This window comes from Oncorhynchus masou, chromosome 19 (assembly GCF_036934945.1).
Source record: "Oncorhynchus masou masou isolate Uvic2021 chromosome 19, UVic_Omas_1.1, whole genome shotgun sequence".
In the NCBI taxonomy this organism is placed as follows: Eukaryota; Metazoa; Chordata; class Actinopteri; order Salmoniformes; family Salmonidae; genus Oncorhynchus; species Oncorhynchus masou.
This window is the reverse complement of record NC_088230.1, coordinates 8,298,950-8,315,935: the sequence shown is the minus strand read 5'-3', so window position 1 is coordinate 8,315,935 and position 16,986 is coordinate 8,298,950. Positions and strand designations below refer to the sequence as shown.

General features: G+C 43.8%; 1 protein-coding gene across 1 annotated transcript in view; it reads right to left on the bottom strand.

Annotated features, from left to right (window-relative positions):
- Window positions 1-16,986, bottom strand: part of LOC135505755 (pleckstrin homology domain-containing family G member 1-like) — a 168,449-nt gene that overhangs the window by 70,101 nt on the left and 81,362 nt on the right. The window contains exons 3-4 of the mRNA XM_064924855.1: window positions 5,774-5,874; window positions 4,595-4,664 (exon numbers count right to left, since the gene is read on the bottom strand). Of these exons, the coding sequence (XP_064780927.1) occupies window positions 4,595-4,664; window positions 5,774-5,874 (171 nt within the window). The remainder of the gene's footprint in view (window positions 1-4,594; window positions 4,665-5,773; window positions 5,875-16,986) is intronic.

The window sequence follows — 16,986 nt, the reverse complement described above, 5'->3', positions numbered from 1 at the left end:
TGACTTGCTACGGGGTCCTTGAATGAGCTATCGGACAGAAACGTTGGGGTCCATCTATATGGGCCGAGACGGTCTCAATGCACCTAGTCTTGCGACTCTGGGACATTTCTAAATGTCGTCAATTTTGTGATGCAAAAATTAATTGAAGTTATTGCAAATGTACGAGGCTGTTTTCTCGGTCAGAGAACCTTCTAGAGCCACGTAACTCACCACGCACTATCGACCTGAGGTCTAGAACAGGTTTCTAAAGTTTTGGAACTCTGGGTCTGACGGTTCTTTAATAGTTCCAACAAGGTTAACTTATGCAGGCAGTATATGTCTCTACGCAACCCAATATGTCCCTCCTTCCAAGCTGTGTGTGTGTGTGATTTAGTTTTTCTTTTAAATTTTATGGGAAAAATGACTGATTTACAGTTCATGGGGTTGCCTAATCACACATATAAAGTTTTGGAAAGATCTGACTTTTTTAACCCTTTGAAACAGCCCGTGAGACACCAATTATGGCACTTCCGGTTGGCACAGGAAGCTATAAGTAAACACATATCCGCAATGGGGTATTCTTTTACAGAATCCTGAGTTTTAAGTCTTTACGTTAAGAACTGACTGATTTACACAGGGTTGAATGCACTATTTCTATCAAACTACAGGTTGGGTATGGATATACACTTTTAGGGTGATTTTAACCACTTCCGGTTGGTCCAGGAAGCTTAGAATCTACACAGGTAGACCTCATAGTGGCTTGATGGACTGTCATCGAAGACAGGTTCATAAGGCATTGATAACCCACATAGGCTTCAGGTTGACTTTAGAGGAGCAGGCAATGTATTCCTATGGGGAGAGATGTCATTGTAATCTGTGTGATCAAAAAACACTGTTTTACTGTTAAGGGTTAGAGCCACACGGTCAAGGTTAGGCTTGCACAGATCGGGAGGACCTCAGGATCGTACCTGAGGTCGAATTGTGCTTCTCACCCTAATGGTTCTCCCACTGTCACCCAAAAGCAAGTGACATTTAGGGCCAGGCTTCATTTTGGGCCTACTTTTTTTCACGGTCGCTGCACTCAGAGAGAGCTACGGTCAAGCGGGGCATCTCGTTGAACTCGGCACGGCCTAGAGAATATGGAAATGCCATTGCAGGCTCTGTGTGTCTTTAAGCACCGCACTTATGTCACTCCATCCTTGCTGTTTGTGTGTGTGTGTGTGTGTGTGTGTGTGTGTGTGTGTGTGTGTGTGTGTGTGTGTGTGTGTGTGTGTGTGTGTGTGTGTGTGTGTGTGTGTGTGTGTGTGTGTGTGTGTGTGCTTGGGTCTGGGGGAAAGAAAGCTTTTATTTGACATCTGTTGGGAGAAATGACTGACTTTCAGTTCATGGGGGTTGCCTAATCACACATATGAAGTTTTGAAAAGATCTGACCTTTTTAAGCCTTGGATACAGCACCAATGACACCATTTTAAGGCACTTCCGGTTTACACAGGAAGCTGAAAGTGAACACATATCCTCCTTGAGGTAGGCAATTATAGAATTTTGAGTTTTAAGTCTTTATGTTAAGAACTGACTTATTTACGGAGGGTTTAGTGAGTGTGTGTTATTTCACAAAATCACAGAAAATCACAGAAATCTCGCAGAGCTCCGAAGCACACTTTAAAAAGATTCATATGAACACGCTGCAACTGGATCTGTAACTGTTTTTTTTTAAAAGACCTATTTTTGAACATCACCAATTTAACATTGTACGATTTCTCTTAAATGATGATAGATAAATGGCTGGTTCTTTTTTTTATTGACACCAGAGGCTCCTTGACTTTGACGTGAAGCGGAAAAATGATTGCTCTATTTTCATTTTGGACCTTTAATCACAGAAAAATGGCCACAACTCAAAAACCGTTGAGGCCTAGACGCCATCTTGTTCGGGGCCAACTGCCAATTATGCCAAACCTATGCTCACCAAGTTTTGTCTTCGAAGTCTTTTCCATTTTGGAGATAAGGCCACGTCGTGATTTGTGATGTTTTGTACATTTGCAGTATGATTCCATTCGCCCTCTTGTGGGATTTATTGGGACAGCGGAAAAATGACCAAAATTTGATTATTTTATCAAATGGAAACCGAATGTCCGAGAGAGTTCGTTTGATGACTTCCCGGTAGATCCAGCCCTGCCGCACGGCCCGACGCTGTCCGCGAATTTTACAAACATTTTTGGACGTCTATTAAGGGACCGTACATTTGCAATATGGACTTTCTCACTAACCATATGGCGAATGTCAAAATGTTCCCTTAATGTATGGAATGTCCACTTCTATGTGCTCGCTTGATGTTCAGACGACCAGCTAGGAGCTCTGTAGGCCAAGGCACATCATGGTCACAGTATTTATGCTGCAGTAGTTTGTGTTAGGGGCTAGGGTCAGTCTGTTATATCTGGACTATTTCTCCTGTCTTATCCAGTGTCCTGTGTGAATTTATGTATTCTCTCTCCAATTCTCTCCCTCTCGAAGGACCTGAGCCCTAGGACCATGCCTCAGGACTACCTGGCCTGATGACTCCTTGCTGTCCCCAGTCCACCTGGTCATGCTGCTGCTCCTGTTTCAACTGTTCTGCCTGTGGCTATGGAATCTTAACCTGTTCACTGGACGTGCTACCTTGTCCCGGACCATGCTGTTTTGGACTCTCTACCGTACTTGCTGTCTCTAACTCTGAATGGTCGGTTATGAAAAGACAACTGACATTTACTACTGAGGTGTTGACCTGTTGCACCCTCGACAACCACTGTGATTATTATTATTTGACCCTGCTGGTCATCTATGAACATTTGAGCATCTTGGCCATGTTCTGTTATAATCTCCACCCGGCACAGCCAGAAGAGTACTGGCCACCCCTCATAGCCTGGTTCCTCTCTATGTTTCTTCCTAGGTTCTGGCCTTTCTACCTGAAGGTAGTACCCATCTTTTCCATTGGGATGAATAGGTACTGTCCATCATCCAAGCTTTTGATGTCACCATTTGGCCGACTCAGACATTTGACTTGGAACTCTTGAAGGGGCACTTGATCTCAAGGAGCGGTGTTGCATCAAGGATTTTGGGCTGGCTCCCAACCAAGGATGGTCAGGGTGCACCACCTCTGTTCTCCACAACGTGCCCTCTGCTCTCCAGGAGTGTGGTGACATTGACCTCATTTTCTTTTCCATGCTTTGTTGCTGTATTGCCAGTGAAGGTTGGGTACAAATGCTCATTTACACATTTTTTTAGGATCTGTGGTGTTTCATTTTGAGACTTGTTTCACTGTGCTAGCTATTAGACACAGCTTCCTAGCGTCATGCCATAGTTGTGAAGTACTTTGGATCTTGGTTTCTTCCATCAATGTAGCTGCTTGTACGGGGTATAATTTGATGTAGGCCTCATAATACATTGTGCACTTCCTACAGGTTAGTGTTGTGCTTGTTCAGTGTGACACCGTGTGTTCGTGTGGGCTGAATCATGTTGACTTGGGCCTGCCTTGCTGCCGGTTTCAACATTTGCTCTGTAACTTAGCTGAAAAATACCATTTGTCTGGAGCCGAAATAGTGGAGCTTACAGAGGAGTTTATGTGGCTTGTGAACTCTGCATGGTTCCTAAAAAGTTGGGGGGAGGTTGTGGAATCATCCTGTGATGACGTTGACGGGCTTGAATATGTGTGGTGGGGTCTGTGGTGTTTAAGTGTTTCCCCTTCCTCAGCCCTACATTTTTCCTCACACCTGAGTTCCACTTCCTTTGCACATCAGTGCATGTCATTCCTGTTTCGCCTTGCCTGACTGCACTCTCAACCTACATTGAAGAAAATATGTTTAGTTAATATCTAACCCAGTGTTTCCCAAACCTCTGCTGGAGTACCTGTTGTCCTGCACTTTCATGTAATTTTTGGTCGTTACTTTACTAACCTTCCACAGAATTGATGCAGCATGACTACAGGAGCATCCTGCCCCTGCAATACATGAGCAACCCGCTGTCTGTATGACACCTGTCGTTGATGCTAGTACCCACGCCTTGTGAGGCTCTGACTCGGCTCTATGTCTGCTTTTAGGTAGAGAAGGTCGTCTCCAACATCCTTCAATAACACCCAAACAACTTTGTTACTGTGTAGGTATTGGTACGCCTCCGAACTTTTTAAGTTGTTTATCTCCTTACCATCGCAAGCTACATATTCAAGAAAGTAAGTAAATATGCTACCGTAAATGATACGAGGTCACTTCTTCACGTCATCTTCCCAACCATCAATTACAGAGGATAAAGGTAGGCTAATATTACCCTTTTTGATCTCCATCAGGTTGTGTTCCCACATCATTATTAGTTTGGCAAGCTCTTCATGAATGAATGAATGAAGAAAACGTTTGTTTACTGAGAACCGGAAATAACACCCATAATTCCCACAAGGCATTATGGGACGGGAAACATGTGGATAGATTAAATTCCGAAATGAGTGTACAGTTTAAGAATGTAGTATTTGGACATGGCCAGTGTGTGTATGTGCATGTTTATTGGTTTCCAACCGCCTGTTCAGACAGGTTTCAACAAGAAGGTAAGCGAGAGATAGAAAGAAAGAGGAATAGAGAAAGAGAGAGTCTCTTACCTTTGATACAAAGCACTCTGCGATGGCCACAGGGTCTGAATTACATTTCTCCAGGTCATGTAGCAGATCTCTGAAAAACAAAATCACTTCAGGATATCACAACCTCAACCACACACGCGCAGGCATGCACACTTTCTTCTAATCCCTGCCTACATGTACATACTGTATCTACCTAAAATACTCCAGTATCCCTGCACATTGTAAATTTACCCTGTATTTAGCTTTTTTATTTTCTTATTAGCTATACTTGTTTTGATATTCTGTAGTTGTGCATATGACAAATACAACACAGCTATAGTTACATGAGTCGGGCATGATGTCATTGTCCCTGTGTTGCTATGTATCTTTGTGACAGCGGCTAACTAAGGGGGGATAGCCTGATCCATGAAAAACAGCCCCAGATTATTATTTTTCCTCCGTCAAACTTTACAGGTGGCACTATGCATTTGGGCAGGTAGCATTCTCCTGGCATCTGCCAAACCCAGATTTGTTGTACTGCCATATGGTGAAGTGTGATTCATCACTCCAGAGAATGAGCATGGTGATCTTGCTCGGCTATAGAAACCCATTTCATTAAGCATTTGGCGAACAGTTCCTGTGCTAATGTTGCTTTCAGAAGCAGTTTGGAACTCAGTAGTGAGTGTTGCAACCGAGAACAGACAATTTGTACTCGCTACGCGTTTCAGCACTCGGCAGTCCCGTTCTGTGAGCTTGTGTCTCCTACCACTTTGCGGTAGAGCCGTGACATTTCCACTTCACAATAACAGCAATTACAGTTGAACAGCTCTAGCAGGGCAGAAATTTTATGAACTGACTTGATGGAAAGGTGACATCCTATGACGGTACCACGTTTAAGGTCAATTAGCTCTTCAATGCGTGCCACTCTACTGTCAATGTTTAGCTATGGAGATTGCAAGGTGGTGTGCTCAACTTTATACAACTGTCAGCAACGGGTGTGGCTGAAATAGCCAAATCAACTAAAATGAAGGGGTATATACCCACATGCCTTTGGCCATGTTGTATATATAGATACAGCTTATAGCACCCCACCCCCCCTCATATTTACAGGTGACACAAGCCATCTTCATTCAGTAGATGCTTTGGAGATTGCACACTATATTTGTTTTAGGTATGTGTGTTTACCTCTTTGAAGTTGTACAGTAGGTGATTGTTGTTTACCTGTTGAAGTGGTAGATGTCGCGGATGTTCCCGAATAGAGATCCTCTATCCTCTGAGCTCAGTGCTACACGAGACCGGTTACTGATACACTCAAGGTAATCCTAAAGAGAGAGAGAAAACATTTTTTTTAAACAATGTACAGTATGTGAATTCGTGCAATTCTATTTTTTACTTAAAAAGTATGGTTTTTGGAATACTATTACAGAATATATTTCATGCCAATAAAGCATGTGGAATAGAAATGAGAAAAAGCGAGAGAGAGATAAAGAAAAAATGAGAAAGAGAAAGAGAGCGAGAGAGAGAGAAAAGAGAGAGAAAAGGGGGAGAGAGGTCAGTTATCTCACCTACATCAAAGTGTTTCAAAGGATATCCCATCATCAGTCATGTGAGAAGGACAGTATGCCTGACATGCTCTCTGGCATCACCCTGCCAACCCACCATGAAAAACACACTGAATACGCACACACACACAGACAAAAACACTCTCCACTCATAAATAACCACAGCATTGCAAACTCTGAGACCACATACTTATTCAGCTCACACATTCAATCTGCTTTAAAATGCTAAGAAACATACCTCACACTTGAACCATGTTTCTGTATTGTAAAACAACTGGGCCCACAGCCACACATCTCCCTGACTTCTCCAGTCTCAATCCGCCTACAGACTCTTCAGTGCGTAATCCAGATGGCTGTTAACCCAGCACAGCAAAATGTCAAACGGGCCTACAGTGTCCAAAGCCAATAGGCCAGGATACACAGGTGAGAGGCTTGTAGAGCACTGTCTAAGGAACTGATACTGTGTACTGTGTTTATTCAGGCGGACGCAGACAGTCTCAGCTACCAATGGTCTCAGCAACCAACCAGATATAACCCTAAATACGTAAACACGGGCACCCTCATAGATATCATCCTAACTAACTCACCCTCCAAATACACCTCTGCTGTTTTCAACCAAGATCTCAACGATCACTGCCTCATTGCCTGCATCCGTAATGGGTCTGCGAGCAAACGACCACCCCTCATCACTGTCAAACGCTCCCTAAAACACTTCTGCGAGCAGGTCTTTCTAATCGACCTGGCCGGGATATCCTGGAACGACATTGACCTCACCTCGACAGTAGAGGATGCCTGGTTATTCTTTAAAAGTGCCTTCCTCATCACCTTAAATAGGCATGCGCCATTCAAAAAATGTAGAACCAGGAATAGATATAGCCCTTGGTTCACTCCAGACCTGTCTGCCCTTGACCAGCACAAAAACATCCTGTGGCGTTCTGCATTAGCATCGAATAGCCCCCCGTGATATGCAACTTTTCAGGGATGTTAGGAACCAATATACACAGGCAAATAGGAAAGCTACGGCTTGCATTTTTAAACAGAAATTTGCATCCTGCAGTACAAACTCCAAAAGGTTCTGGGACACTGTAAAGTCCATGGAGAATAAGAGTACCACATGCCAGCTACCCACTGCTCTGAGGCTAGGAAACACTGATACAACTGACAAATTCACTATAATTGAGAATTTCAATAAGCATTTCTCTACGGCTGGTCATGCTTTCCACCTGACTACCCCTTCCCCGGTCAACTTTCCCGGCACCCTCCACAGTAACCCGCCCAAGCCCCCACCATTTCTCATTCACCCATATCCAGATAGCTGATGTTCTGAAAGAGCTGCAAAATCTGGACCCTACAAATCAGCCAGGCAAGACAATCGGACCCTCTCTTTCTTAAATGATCTGCCGAAATTGTTGCAACACCTATTACTAGCCTGTTCAACCTCTCTTTCGTATCGTCTGAGATTCCCAAAGATTGGAAAGCTGCAGCGGTCATCCCCCTCTTCAAAGGGGGAGACACTCTAGACCCAAAGGTCTTCGAAAGCAGACTCAACAGCCTTGGTTTCTCAAATGATTGCCTCGCCTGGTTCACCAACTACTTCTCTGATAGAGCTCAGTGTTTCAAATCGGAGGGCCTGTTGTCCGGACCTCTGGAATTCTCTATGGGGTTGCCACAGGGTTCAATTCTCGGGCCGACGCTCTTCTCTGTATACATTAATAATGTCGCTCTTGCTGCTGGTGATTCTCTAATCCACCTCTACGTAGACGACACCATTCTGTATACTTCTGGCCCTTCTTTGGACACTGTGTTAACTAACCTCCAGACGAGCTTCAATGCACCTGTTCATAGCCCATCTGTATACAGCCCATCTATCTACCTCTTACAAAACTGTATTTATTTATTTTGCTCCTTTTGCCTTAACTCCCTTATTTGACCTGATTTGCACTCACTGTATATATACTTTTTTTTCTATTTTTTTTTACTGTATTACTGACTGTATGTTTTGTTCATTCCACATGTAACTCTGTGTTGTTGTATGTGTCGAACTGCTATGCTTTCTCTTGGCCAGGTCAAGGCAAATGAGAACTTGCTCTCAACTAGCTTACCTGGTTAAATAAGGGTGAAATAAATCAAAAAAAAAAATTTAATGGAGAATAATGTATTTACTGTTTTGTTCACGTTTTCAAGTACTGGTGTCAAATCGTGCATTCCGATTCTTGCATAGATTGTAATGGACACACATTATGTGTGTAAAATACTTTTTTGAATGTTGTACTAATTATGATGGCCAGTAGATTAGATTGTTTGGTGTTTGGTGAGGCCATCCTCTCCTCTCCTGGGCAGTGACAGACACAACCAACTAGAATCACCCAGAGGGCAACTCAGACTGAACCATTGTGTAACAGAGCATGGGTGAATGTTCATATGGAGGATTTAAGGGTGAATGGGCAGATGTAGGGGTTTCAGGGCAATGGCTTAGGGTTTAGGGTCAGTTGGGTTGGAGTTTTGGCTTGCAGCTAGCATAATGGTGGTTGATGGAGTCACGGTCGGGGACCAAGATCATGTTTAGAATTGGGTTAGGGTTGGGTTTGTGTCATTGGGGTGGCAGGGTAGCCTAGTGTTTAGAGCATTGAACTAGTAAACGGAAGGTTACAATTTCAAATCCCCGAGCTGACGAGGTACAAATCTATCATTCTGCCCCTGAACAGGCAGTTAAACCACTATTCCTAGGCCGTCATTGAAAATAAGAATTTGTTCTTAACTGACTTGCAAGTAAAATAAATAAAAAATTGGCCATGGTTAAGGAGTAAGATGAGACTTTTTAGACATGGGTCACAGATGTGGCCTGTCTTGACCCAGTCAATCAACACAGCCGAGTCTGAGCCTGATCACACACACAAACACACAGTGTTAAAACCCCACAGCATGCTAAACACACATACCTCAGATCATGGGTCATGGGACCAATATTAGCATTTTTCACACATCATGTTCAAATAATCTATAAGTGACTGTGTTGAGCTTCACAACACATGAGATACTTTTGAAAGATTTGGACAAGATTTGGATGCAGAAAAAATGCTAATATTGGTCCCATGACATTAATGGCATTTGTGCCTAAATGCTAAAACATTAGCATTTGGAAACAGTGAGACGGACACTTAACCAAAGCATGGATTGTTGTCATAGATTACCTTACAGCGTAAAGTAACCAGTATATAATTTTGCAATTTGGGTGAACTATTCCCTTCAACACTCACATACACTTTCTCTCAATTTCTCCAAATCTAACACAAACCGATACACAGTCTCCTCACTCCATACGCCCATGTGAAAGCCAATTAACTAGGACACACTAACTCCAAACATCCATATTGTTTTCCTTACAAATGTTAACTTTGGATATGTGTGTTCCAATCAAAGTAATATGCATTATTTTCGAAATATCGTGTTGTCATTTCTACAGTAGCATTTTTCATTCATTAATTTAGATTATTTAACTTTTATTTAACTAGGCAAGTCAGTTAAGAACAAATTCTTATTTACTATGACGGCCTACCCCGGCCAAACCCTCCGCTAACCTTGACGATGCTGGGCCAATTGTGCGCCGCCTTATGGGACTCCCGATCACGGCTGGTTGTGATATAGCCCAGGAATGAATCTAAACCCTACGCTGCAGTGCCTTAGACTGCTGTGCCACTCAGGATCCCCATACCGTATGCATGTATGGAGAATAATGTATTTACCATTTTATTCATGTTTTCAAGTGCTGGTGACAAGTCATGCAGTTGGATTCTTGCATAGATTGTAATGGACACATATGATGTGTGTAAATTACGTTTTTGAATGTTGTACTAATTATGATGAGCTATTGAAATGCTAAGCTATTTGCCAGCTATGTGTGCCGCCATGTTTGTTGACATTATACAATGCATTCTGGTTGTCACGTTGTAACGACTTTCTCCCTGGGAAGGAGAGGCGGACCAAAACGCAGCTTGGTGAGAGTTCATGTTTTTTAATAATAAAACTAAACATGAACAGAATACAAAACAATAAACGTGGCAAAACCGAAACAGTCCTAACTGGTGCAGAAAACACAAAGACAGGAAACAGCCCCATAAACATACAAAACTACCTAGAAAGGAAACAGCCCCATAAACATACAAAACCCCTAGACAAGACAAAACATATAAATCCCCCATGTCACACCCTGACCTAACCAAAATAATAAAGAAAATGACACATGACACATGTAAGCATCTGTCAGACCACAAATGATTACAAAACAAGGTGAAGGGATGGTTCACTTGACTGACTTATGGTGCTTTCAAGACATTTGGGAACTCAGAAAAATATGAGGTCAAATCATGACGTCAATGATCTTCAGGTCAGAAAGTCAGAGCTCTAGAAAGAGGTCTGAGTAACCGAGTTGGATTTCTGAGTTGGATCACTGTTTAAAATGTTGTTTCCCAGTGGGAGATTGTCTCCCCCCCCTCCGCCGAGAGTTCCTAGTTGTCTGGAACGCACGGGGATCTTAGATTTCCGAGTTCCGAGTTCCCAGTTGTTTTGAACGTGGCGTTACATTGTAACTATGGTACCTCAGGGTTGCCAGCTCAGAACCCCCTTTCCAGGGGTTTTATTTTTATTTAACTTATAATCTTCTCCTTTGTTTGCCCTCCATTTATTGATAAATCCCCCATCATCATAATATTTCCTGCATCATATCCCCCACGTTACCTTCCCACATCTCTACCCCCCATGTACTTGAAAACCCCCACAAATGAAAAGAACCCCCCCCACATGCCCCCCTTAAAATGGTTTCATCCATATTTTGCATTCTTGTTTAGCATGTTATGGCTGGGGGCAGTATTGAGTAGCTTGGATGAATAAGGTGCACAGAGTAAATTGCCTGTTTCTCAGGCCCAGTTGCTAATATATGCATAATATTAGTATATTCGTATAGAAAAACGCTCTGAAGTTTCTAAAACTGTTTGAATGATGTCTGTGAATATAACAGAACTCATATGGCAGGCAAAAACCTGGGAAAAAATCCAACCAGGAAGTGGGAAATTTGAGGTTTGTAGTTTTTCAAGTCATTGCCTAACGAATATACAGTGTCTATGGGGTAATATTGCACTTCCTATGGCTTCCACTAGATGTCAACAGTCTTTAGAACCTTGTTTAATGCTTCTACTGTGAAGGAGGGGGGAATGGGAGCTGAATGAGTCAGAGGACTGCCAGAGTAGCATGAGCTGATCACGCGCGCTCACATGAGAGAGCTCTGTTCCATTGCATTTCTACAGACAAAGGAATTTTCCGGTTGGAACATTATTGAAGATTTATGATAAAAACATCCGAAAGATTGATTCTATACTTTGTTTGACATGTTTCTACGAACTTTTTTCTACGAACTTTCGCCTGGACTTGCCCATGCGTTGTGAGTTTGGAGTGTGTACTTAACGAGCGAACAAAAAGGAGGTATTTGGACATAAATGATGGACTTTATCGAACAAATATATCTGTATGGCTTGTTTTGTTCTCTGAGCACTGTACTCAGATTATTGCATGGTGTGCTTTTTCCGTAAAGTTTTTTTGAAATCTGACACAGCGGTTGCATTAACTTGCTGAGCGTACGGGGCAGGATTTTCGTTTTTGGCAAAAAAACATACCCATTTGACACGGCCTATTTCGCAGGCCCAGAAACTAGAATATGCATATAATTGTCAGATTAGAATAGAAAACACTCTAAAGTTTCCAAAATGGTCAAAATATTGTCTGTGAGTATAACAGAACTGATATTGCAGGCGAAAACCTGAGGAAAATCAAACCAGGAAGTGGCTTCTATTTTGAAAGCTTTATGTTCCATAGCCTGCCTTCGCTAAATTTAAAGGGATATCAACAAGAGTCCTTTTCCTATCGCTTCCTCAAGGTGTCAACTGTCTTTAGACATAGTTTCAGGCTTTTATTTTGAAAAATGAGCGAGAAAGATAACATCGCGTCAGTGGATAGCTGGGTGTTCGCATGAGTTTTGCTTGCGCAACAGAGTGGGGCAGCCATTGTCTCTCCCTCTCCTATTGAAAAAGTGACAGTCCCGGTTGATATATTATCGATTATATATTTTAAAAACAACCTGAGGATTGATTACAAAAAAGGTTTCTGTGGACATTACGGATACTATTTGGAATTTTCGTCTGGGATGTCGTGACCACTCGAGCCTGTGGATTTCTGAACGTAAGGCGCCAAACAACTGGAGTTATTTTGGATATAAAAATAATCTTTATGGAACAAAAGGAATATTTATTGTGTAACTGGGAGTCTCGTGAGTGAAAACATCTGAAGATCATCAAAGGTAAGCGATTTAATCTATTGCTTTTCTGACTTTTGTGACCAATCTACTTGGCTGCTAGGTGTTTGTAATATTTTGTCTGAGAGAAATGTTCTTACATAAACGCTTGTTATGATTTTGCCAAAAAGCTGTATTGAAATCTGACACGCCAGGTCACAACTTAGCTGTGTTTTGATATATTGCACTTTATATTTAATGTAAATTAAATATGTTTAGTAATTTAATTTGAATTTGGCACACTGCAATTCAGCGGGTGTTGATGAAAATGATTCCACTAACGGGATGGGTGCGTCAAGAAGTTAAGGGGAAGTTTATATCTAAAGTTACGTGCATAACACTTGTATATTCATCAACATTTATGATGAGTATTTCTGTAAATTGATGTGGCTCTCTACAAAATCACCAGATGTTTTGGAACTATTGAACATAACGCGCCAATATGTAAACTCAGATTTTTGGATATAAATATGAACTTTATCGAACAAAACATACATGTATTTTTTAACATGAAGTCCTATGAGTGTCATCTGATCATCAAAGGTTATTGTAACGGCGTTCTTCGTTTGTCGAAAGAAAGTCGGACCGAAATGCAGCGTGTTGGTTACTCATGTTCTTTAATGGAACAAATGACGATACACAAAATAACTTATAAATACAAAAAAAAAAAAAAACGGTACGTGAAACCTATTACAGCCTATCTGGTGAACACTACACAGAGACAGGAACAATCACCCACGAAATACAAAATGAAACCCAGGCTACCTAAATACGGTTCCAAATCAGAGACAACGAGAATCACCTGACTCTGATTGAGAACCGCCTCAGGCAGCCAAACCTATGCAACACACACCCCTAATCAGCCACCATCCCAATAACTAAAAAACCCCACTAAGAAATACAACAAACAATAAACCCATGTCACACCCTGGCCTGACCAACTAATTAACTAAAACACAAAATACTAAGACCAAGGCGTGACAGAACCCCCCCCTAAGGTGCGGACTGCCAAACGCACCTCAAAACCATAGGTAGGGTCGGGTGGGCGTCTGTCCATGGTGGCGGTTCCGGCTCGGGACGTGGACCCCACTCCATAAATGTCATAGTTCCTCCCCTTCGCGTCCTGGGATGATCCACCCTCGCCGCCAACCATGGCCGAATAGTCCTCACCCATAACCCCACTGAACTGAGGAGCAGCTCGTGGCTGAGGGGCAGCTCGGGACTGAGGAAGCTCGGGACTGAGGGGCAGCTCGGGACTGAGGGGCAGCTCGGGACTGAGGGGCAGCTCGGGACTGAGGGGCAGCTCGGGACTGAGGGGCAGCCCAGTACTGAGAGGAAGCACAGTACTGAGAGGAAGCCCAGTACTGAGAGGAAGCCCAGTACTGAGAAGAAGCCCAGCCAGGCAGTTGAATCCGGCAGATCCTGGCTGACTGGTGGATCTGGAAGAGTCTGGTTGACTAGAAGATCTGGAAGAGTCTGGTTGACTGGCAGATCTGGAAGAGTCTGGCTGACTGGCAGATCTGGAAGAGTCTGGCTGACTGGCAGATCTGGAAGAGTCTGGCTGACTGGCAGATCTGGAAGAGTCTGGCTGACTGACAGATCTGGAAGAGTCTGGCAGACTGACGGCTCTGTCTGCTTCATGCTGACTGACGGCTCTGGCTGCTCCATGCTGACTGGCGGCTCTGGCTGCTCCATGCAGATTGACAGCTCTGGCGGCTTCTTGCAGACTGACAGCTCTGACTGTTCCATGCAGACTAACAGCTTTGTCAGCTCCTTGCCGACTTGCAGCTCCTTGCAGACTGGCAGCTCCTTGCAGACTGGCAGCTCCTTGCAGACTGGCAACTCCATGCAGACTGGCAACTCTGGCTGTTCCAAGCAGACTGACAGCTCTGGCTGCCCCATGCAGACTGGCAGCTCTAGCTGCTCCATGCAGACTGGCAGCTCTGGCTGCTCCATGCAGACTGGCAGCTCCTTGCAGACTGGCAACTCCATGCAGACTGGCAACTCCATGCAGACTGGCAACTCCATGCAAACTGGCAACTACATGCAGACTGGCAACTCTGGCTGCTCCAAGCAGACTGACAGCTCTGGCTGCCCCATGCAGACTGGCAGCTCTAGCTGCTCCATGCAGACTGGCAGCTCTGGCTGCTCCATGCAGACTGGCTTCTCTGGCTGCTTCATGCAGACTGGCAGCTCTAGCTGCTCCATGCAGACTGGCAGCTCTGGCTGCTCCATGCAGACTGGCAGCTCTAGCTGCTCCATGCAGACTGGCAGCTCTAGCTGCTCCATGCAGACTGGCAGCTCAGGCTGCTCCGAACAGGCATGAGGCTCCGGCAGCGCTGTAGAGGAGGAAGGCTCTAGAAACGCTGAACAGGCGGGAGACTCCGACAGCGCAGGAGAGGGAGAAAGCGCTGGCTGCGCTGAACAGGCGAGGCGCACTGAAGGCCTGGTGCGTGGTACTGGAACTGGTGGTACTGGATCGAGGACACGCACAGGAAGCCTGGTGCGGGGAGCTACCATCGGAGGACTGGTGTGTGAAGGTGGCACAGGATGGACTGGACCGTGAAGGTATACTGGAGAGCCTGAGAGCAGGACTGGCACAGGACGTGCAAGGCTAGGTAGGTACACAGGAGGCCTAGTGCGTGAGGCTGGCACATTTTTCACCAGCCGACTAACACGCACCTCAGGACTAGTATGGAGCGCTGACCCAGGTGTCATTAAATCCCCGACACGCTCCGTGGGACGGATCTTATACCTAAAGCACCAAACTAGCAACTCCCTCATTACTCTCTCCTCCAATTTCCCCATTAACTCCTTCACAGTCTCTGCTTTGCTCACCTCCAACACCGGTTCTGGTCTCCTCCTTGGCTCCTCACGATTAACAGGGAGAGTTGGCTCAGGTCTGTCTCCTGACTCAGCCACTCTCCCTCTGAGCCCCCCCCCCCAAGAAATTTTTGGGGCTGATTTTCTGGTTTCGCTCTGCGCCGCCGTGTCACTCTTTTCGACTCCATTATCCTATAGCCCTCTTCGCACTGCTCCAGCGAATTCCAGGCGGGCTCCGGCACTCTCTCTGGGTCGGCCGCCCACCTGTCTATTTCTTCCCATGTCGTATACTCCAATCCTCTGCTGTCCATAACGTCCTCCCTTCGCTGCTCCAGCTGCCTGTTAACACGCTGCTCGGTCCGTGTGTGGTGGGTGATTCTGTAACGGCGTTCTTCGTTTGTCGAAAGAAAGTCGGATCGAAATGCAGCGTGTTGGTTACTCATGTTCTTTAATGGAACAAATGACGATACACAAAATAACTTATAAATACCAAAAAAAAACGGAACGTGAAACCTATTACAGCCTATCTGGTGAACACTACACAGAGACAGGAACAATCACCCACGAAATACGAAGTGAACCCAGGCTACCTAAATACAGTTCCCAATCAGAGACAACGAGAATCACCTGACTCTGATTGAGAACCGCCTCAGGCAGCCAAACCTATGCAACACACACCGCTAATCAGCCACAATCCCAATAACTAAAAAACCCCACTAAGAAATACAACAAACAATAAACCCATGTCACACCCTGGCCTGACCAACTAATTAACTAAAACACAAAATACTAAGACCAAGGCGTGACAGTTATTGATTAATTGTATCTCTATTTCTGCTTTTTGGGACTCTCTCTTTGGCTTTGGCTGTGTTTTTCTGTGACTCGGTCCAGACCTAACATAATCGGTTGGTGTGCTTTCTTTCGTAAAGCCTTTTTGAAATCGGACGCTGTGGTTGGATTAACAACAAGTTAATTAACAAGTTTTAAAATGCTGTAAAATACTTTTAATTATGAGAATTCTGCTGTTTTGAATTTGGTACTTTCACTGGCTGTTGTCATATCAATCCCGTTAGCGGGATCTAAGCCATTAGAAGTTTTAACTTTCGCAGTACGGTTAGCGTAGGGAGTAGGATTGTTTTTGGGTTGATGATATGTGAGGTAATAACATTTTATTTGCTTTGTGATTAGTCAAAAACTGTAAACGACTTGTCAAGTCAGGTGCTCCGGTTCTTGTATTGACCATAACAAGTACATAGAAGATTTCTAAAAAACCTAGGTGTTATTTTAGATTCTGAAATAAATGTTTAATCACATATTAGGAATGTGACCAAAATATCAGAGGGGGGCCCGAAACTGTGGACATATTTAAAATACACCTTTTAGCTTGGGTTTTCCTAAGGGTGTTTTAGTTGTTCAGTTTTCATTGTTATTCTTCAGTTTTTTATACTCTTATGTTTGGTGTGTAGTAAATGTATTTGTTTTTTCCTGTGAAGCACATTGTCGTGCATTCCATGTCTGAAATGTCCTGTATAAATAAAGATTGATTTGATTTGATCAAATATTTGTAATATGCTAAAAAGTGGACAAACTAAGTTAATATTTCTCATGCAAGGGAACACCCCCCTGAAATGGACAAAAATGAATGGGAAGTCATTGGCACTGGACAAACCATATCCAAGGTGTTCAATACCACTCAATTCGGCGTCGTT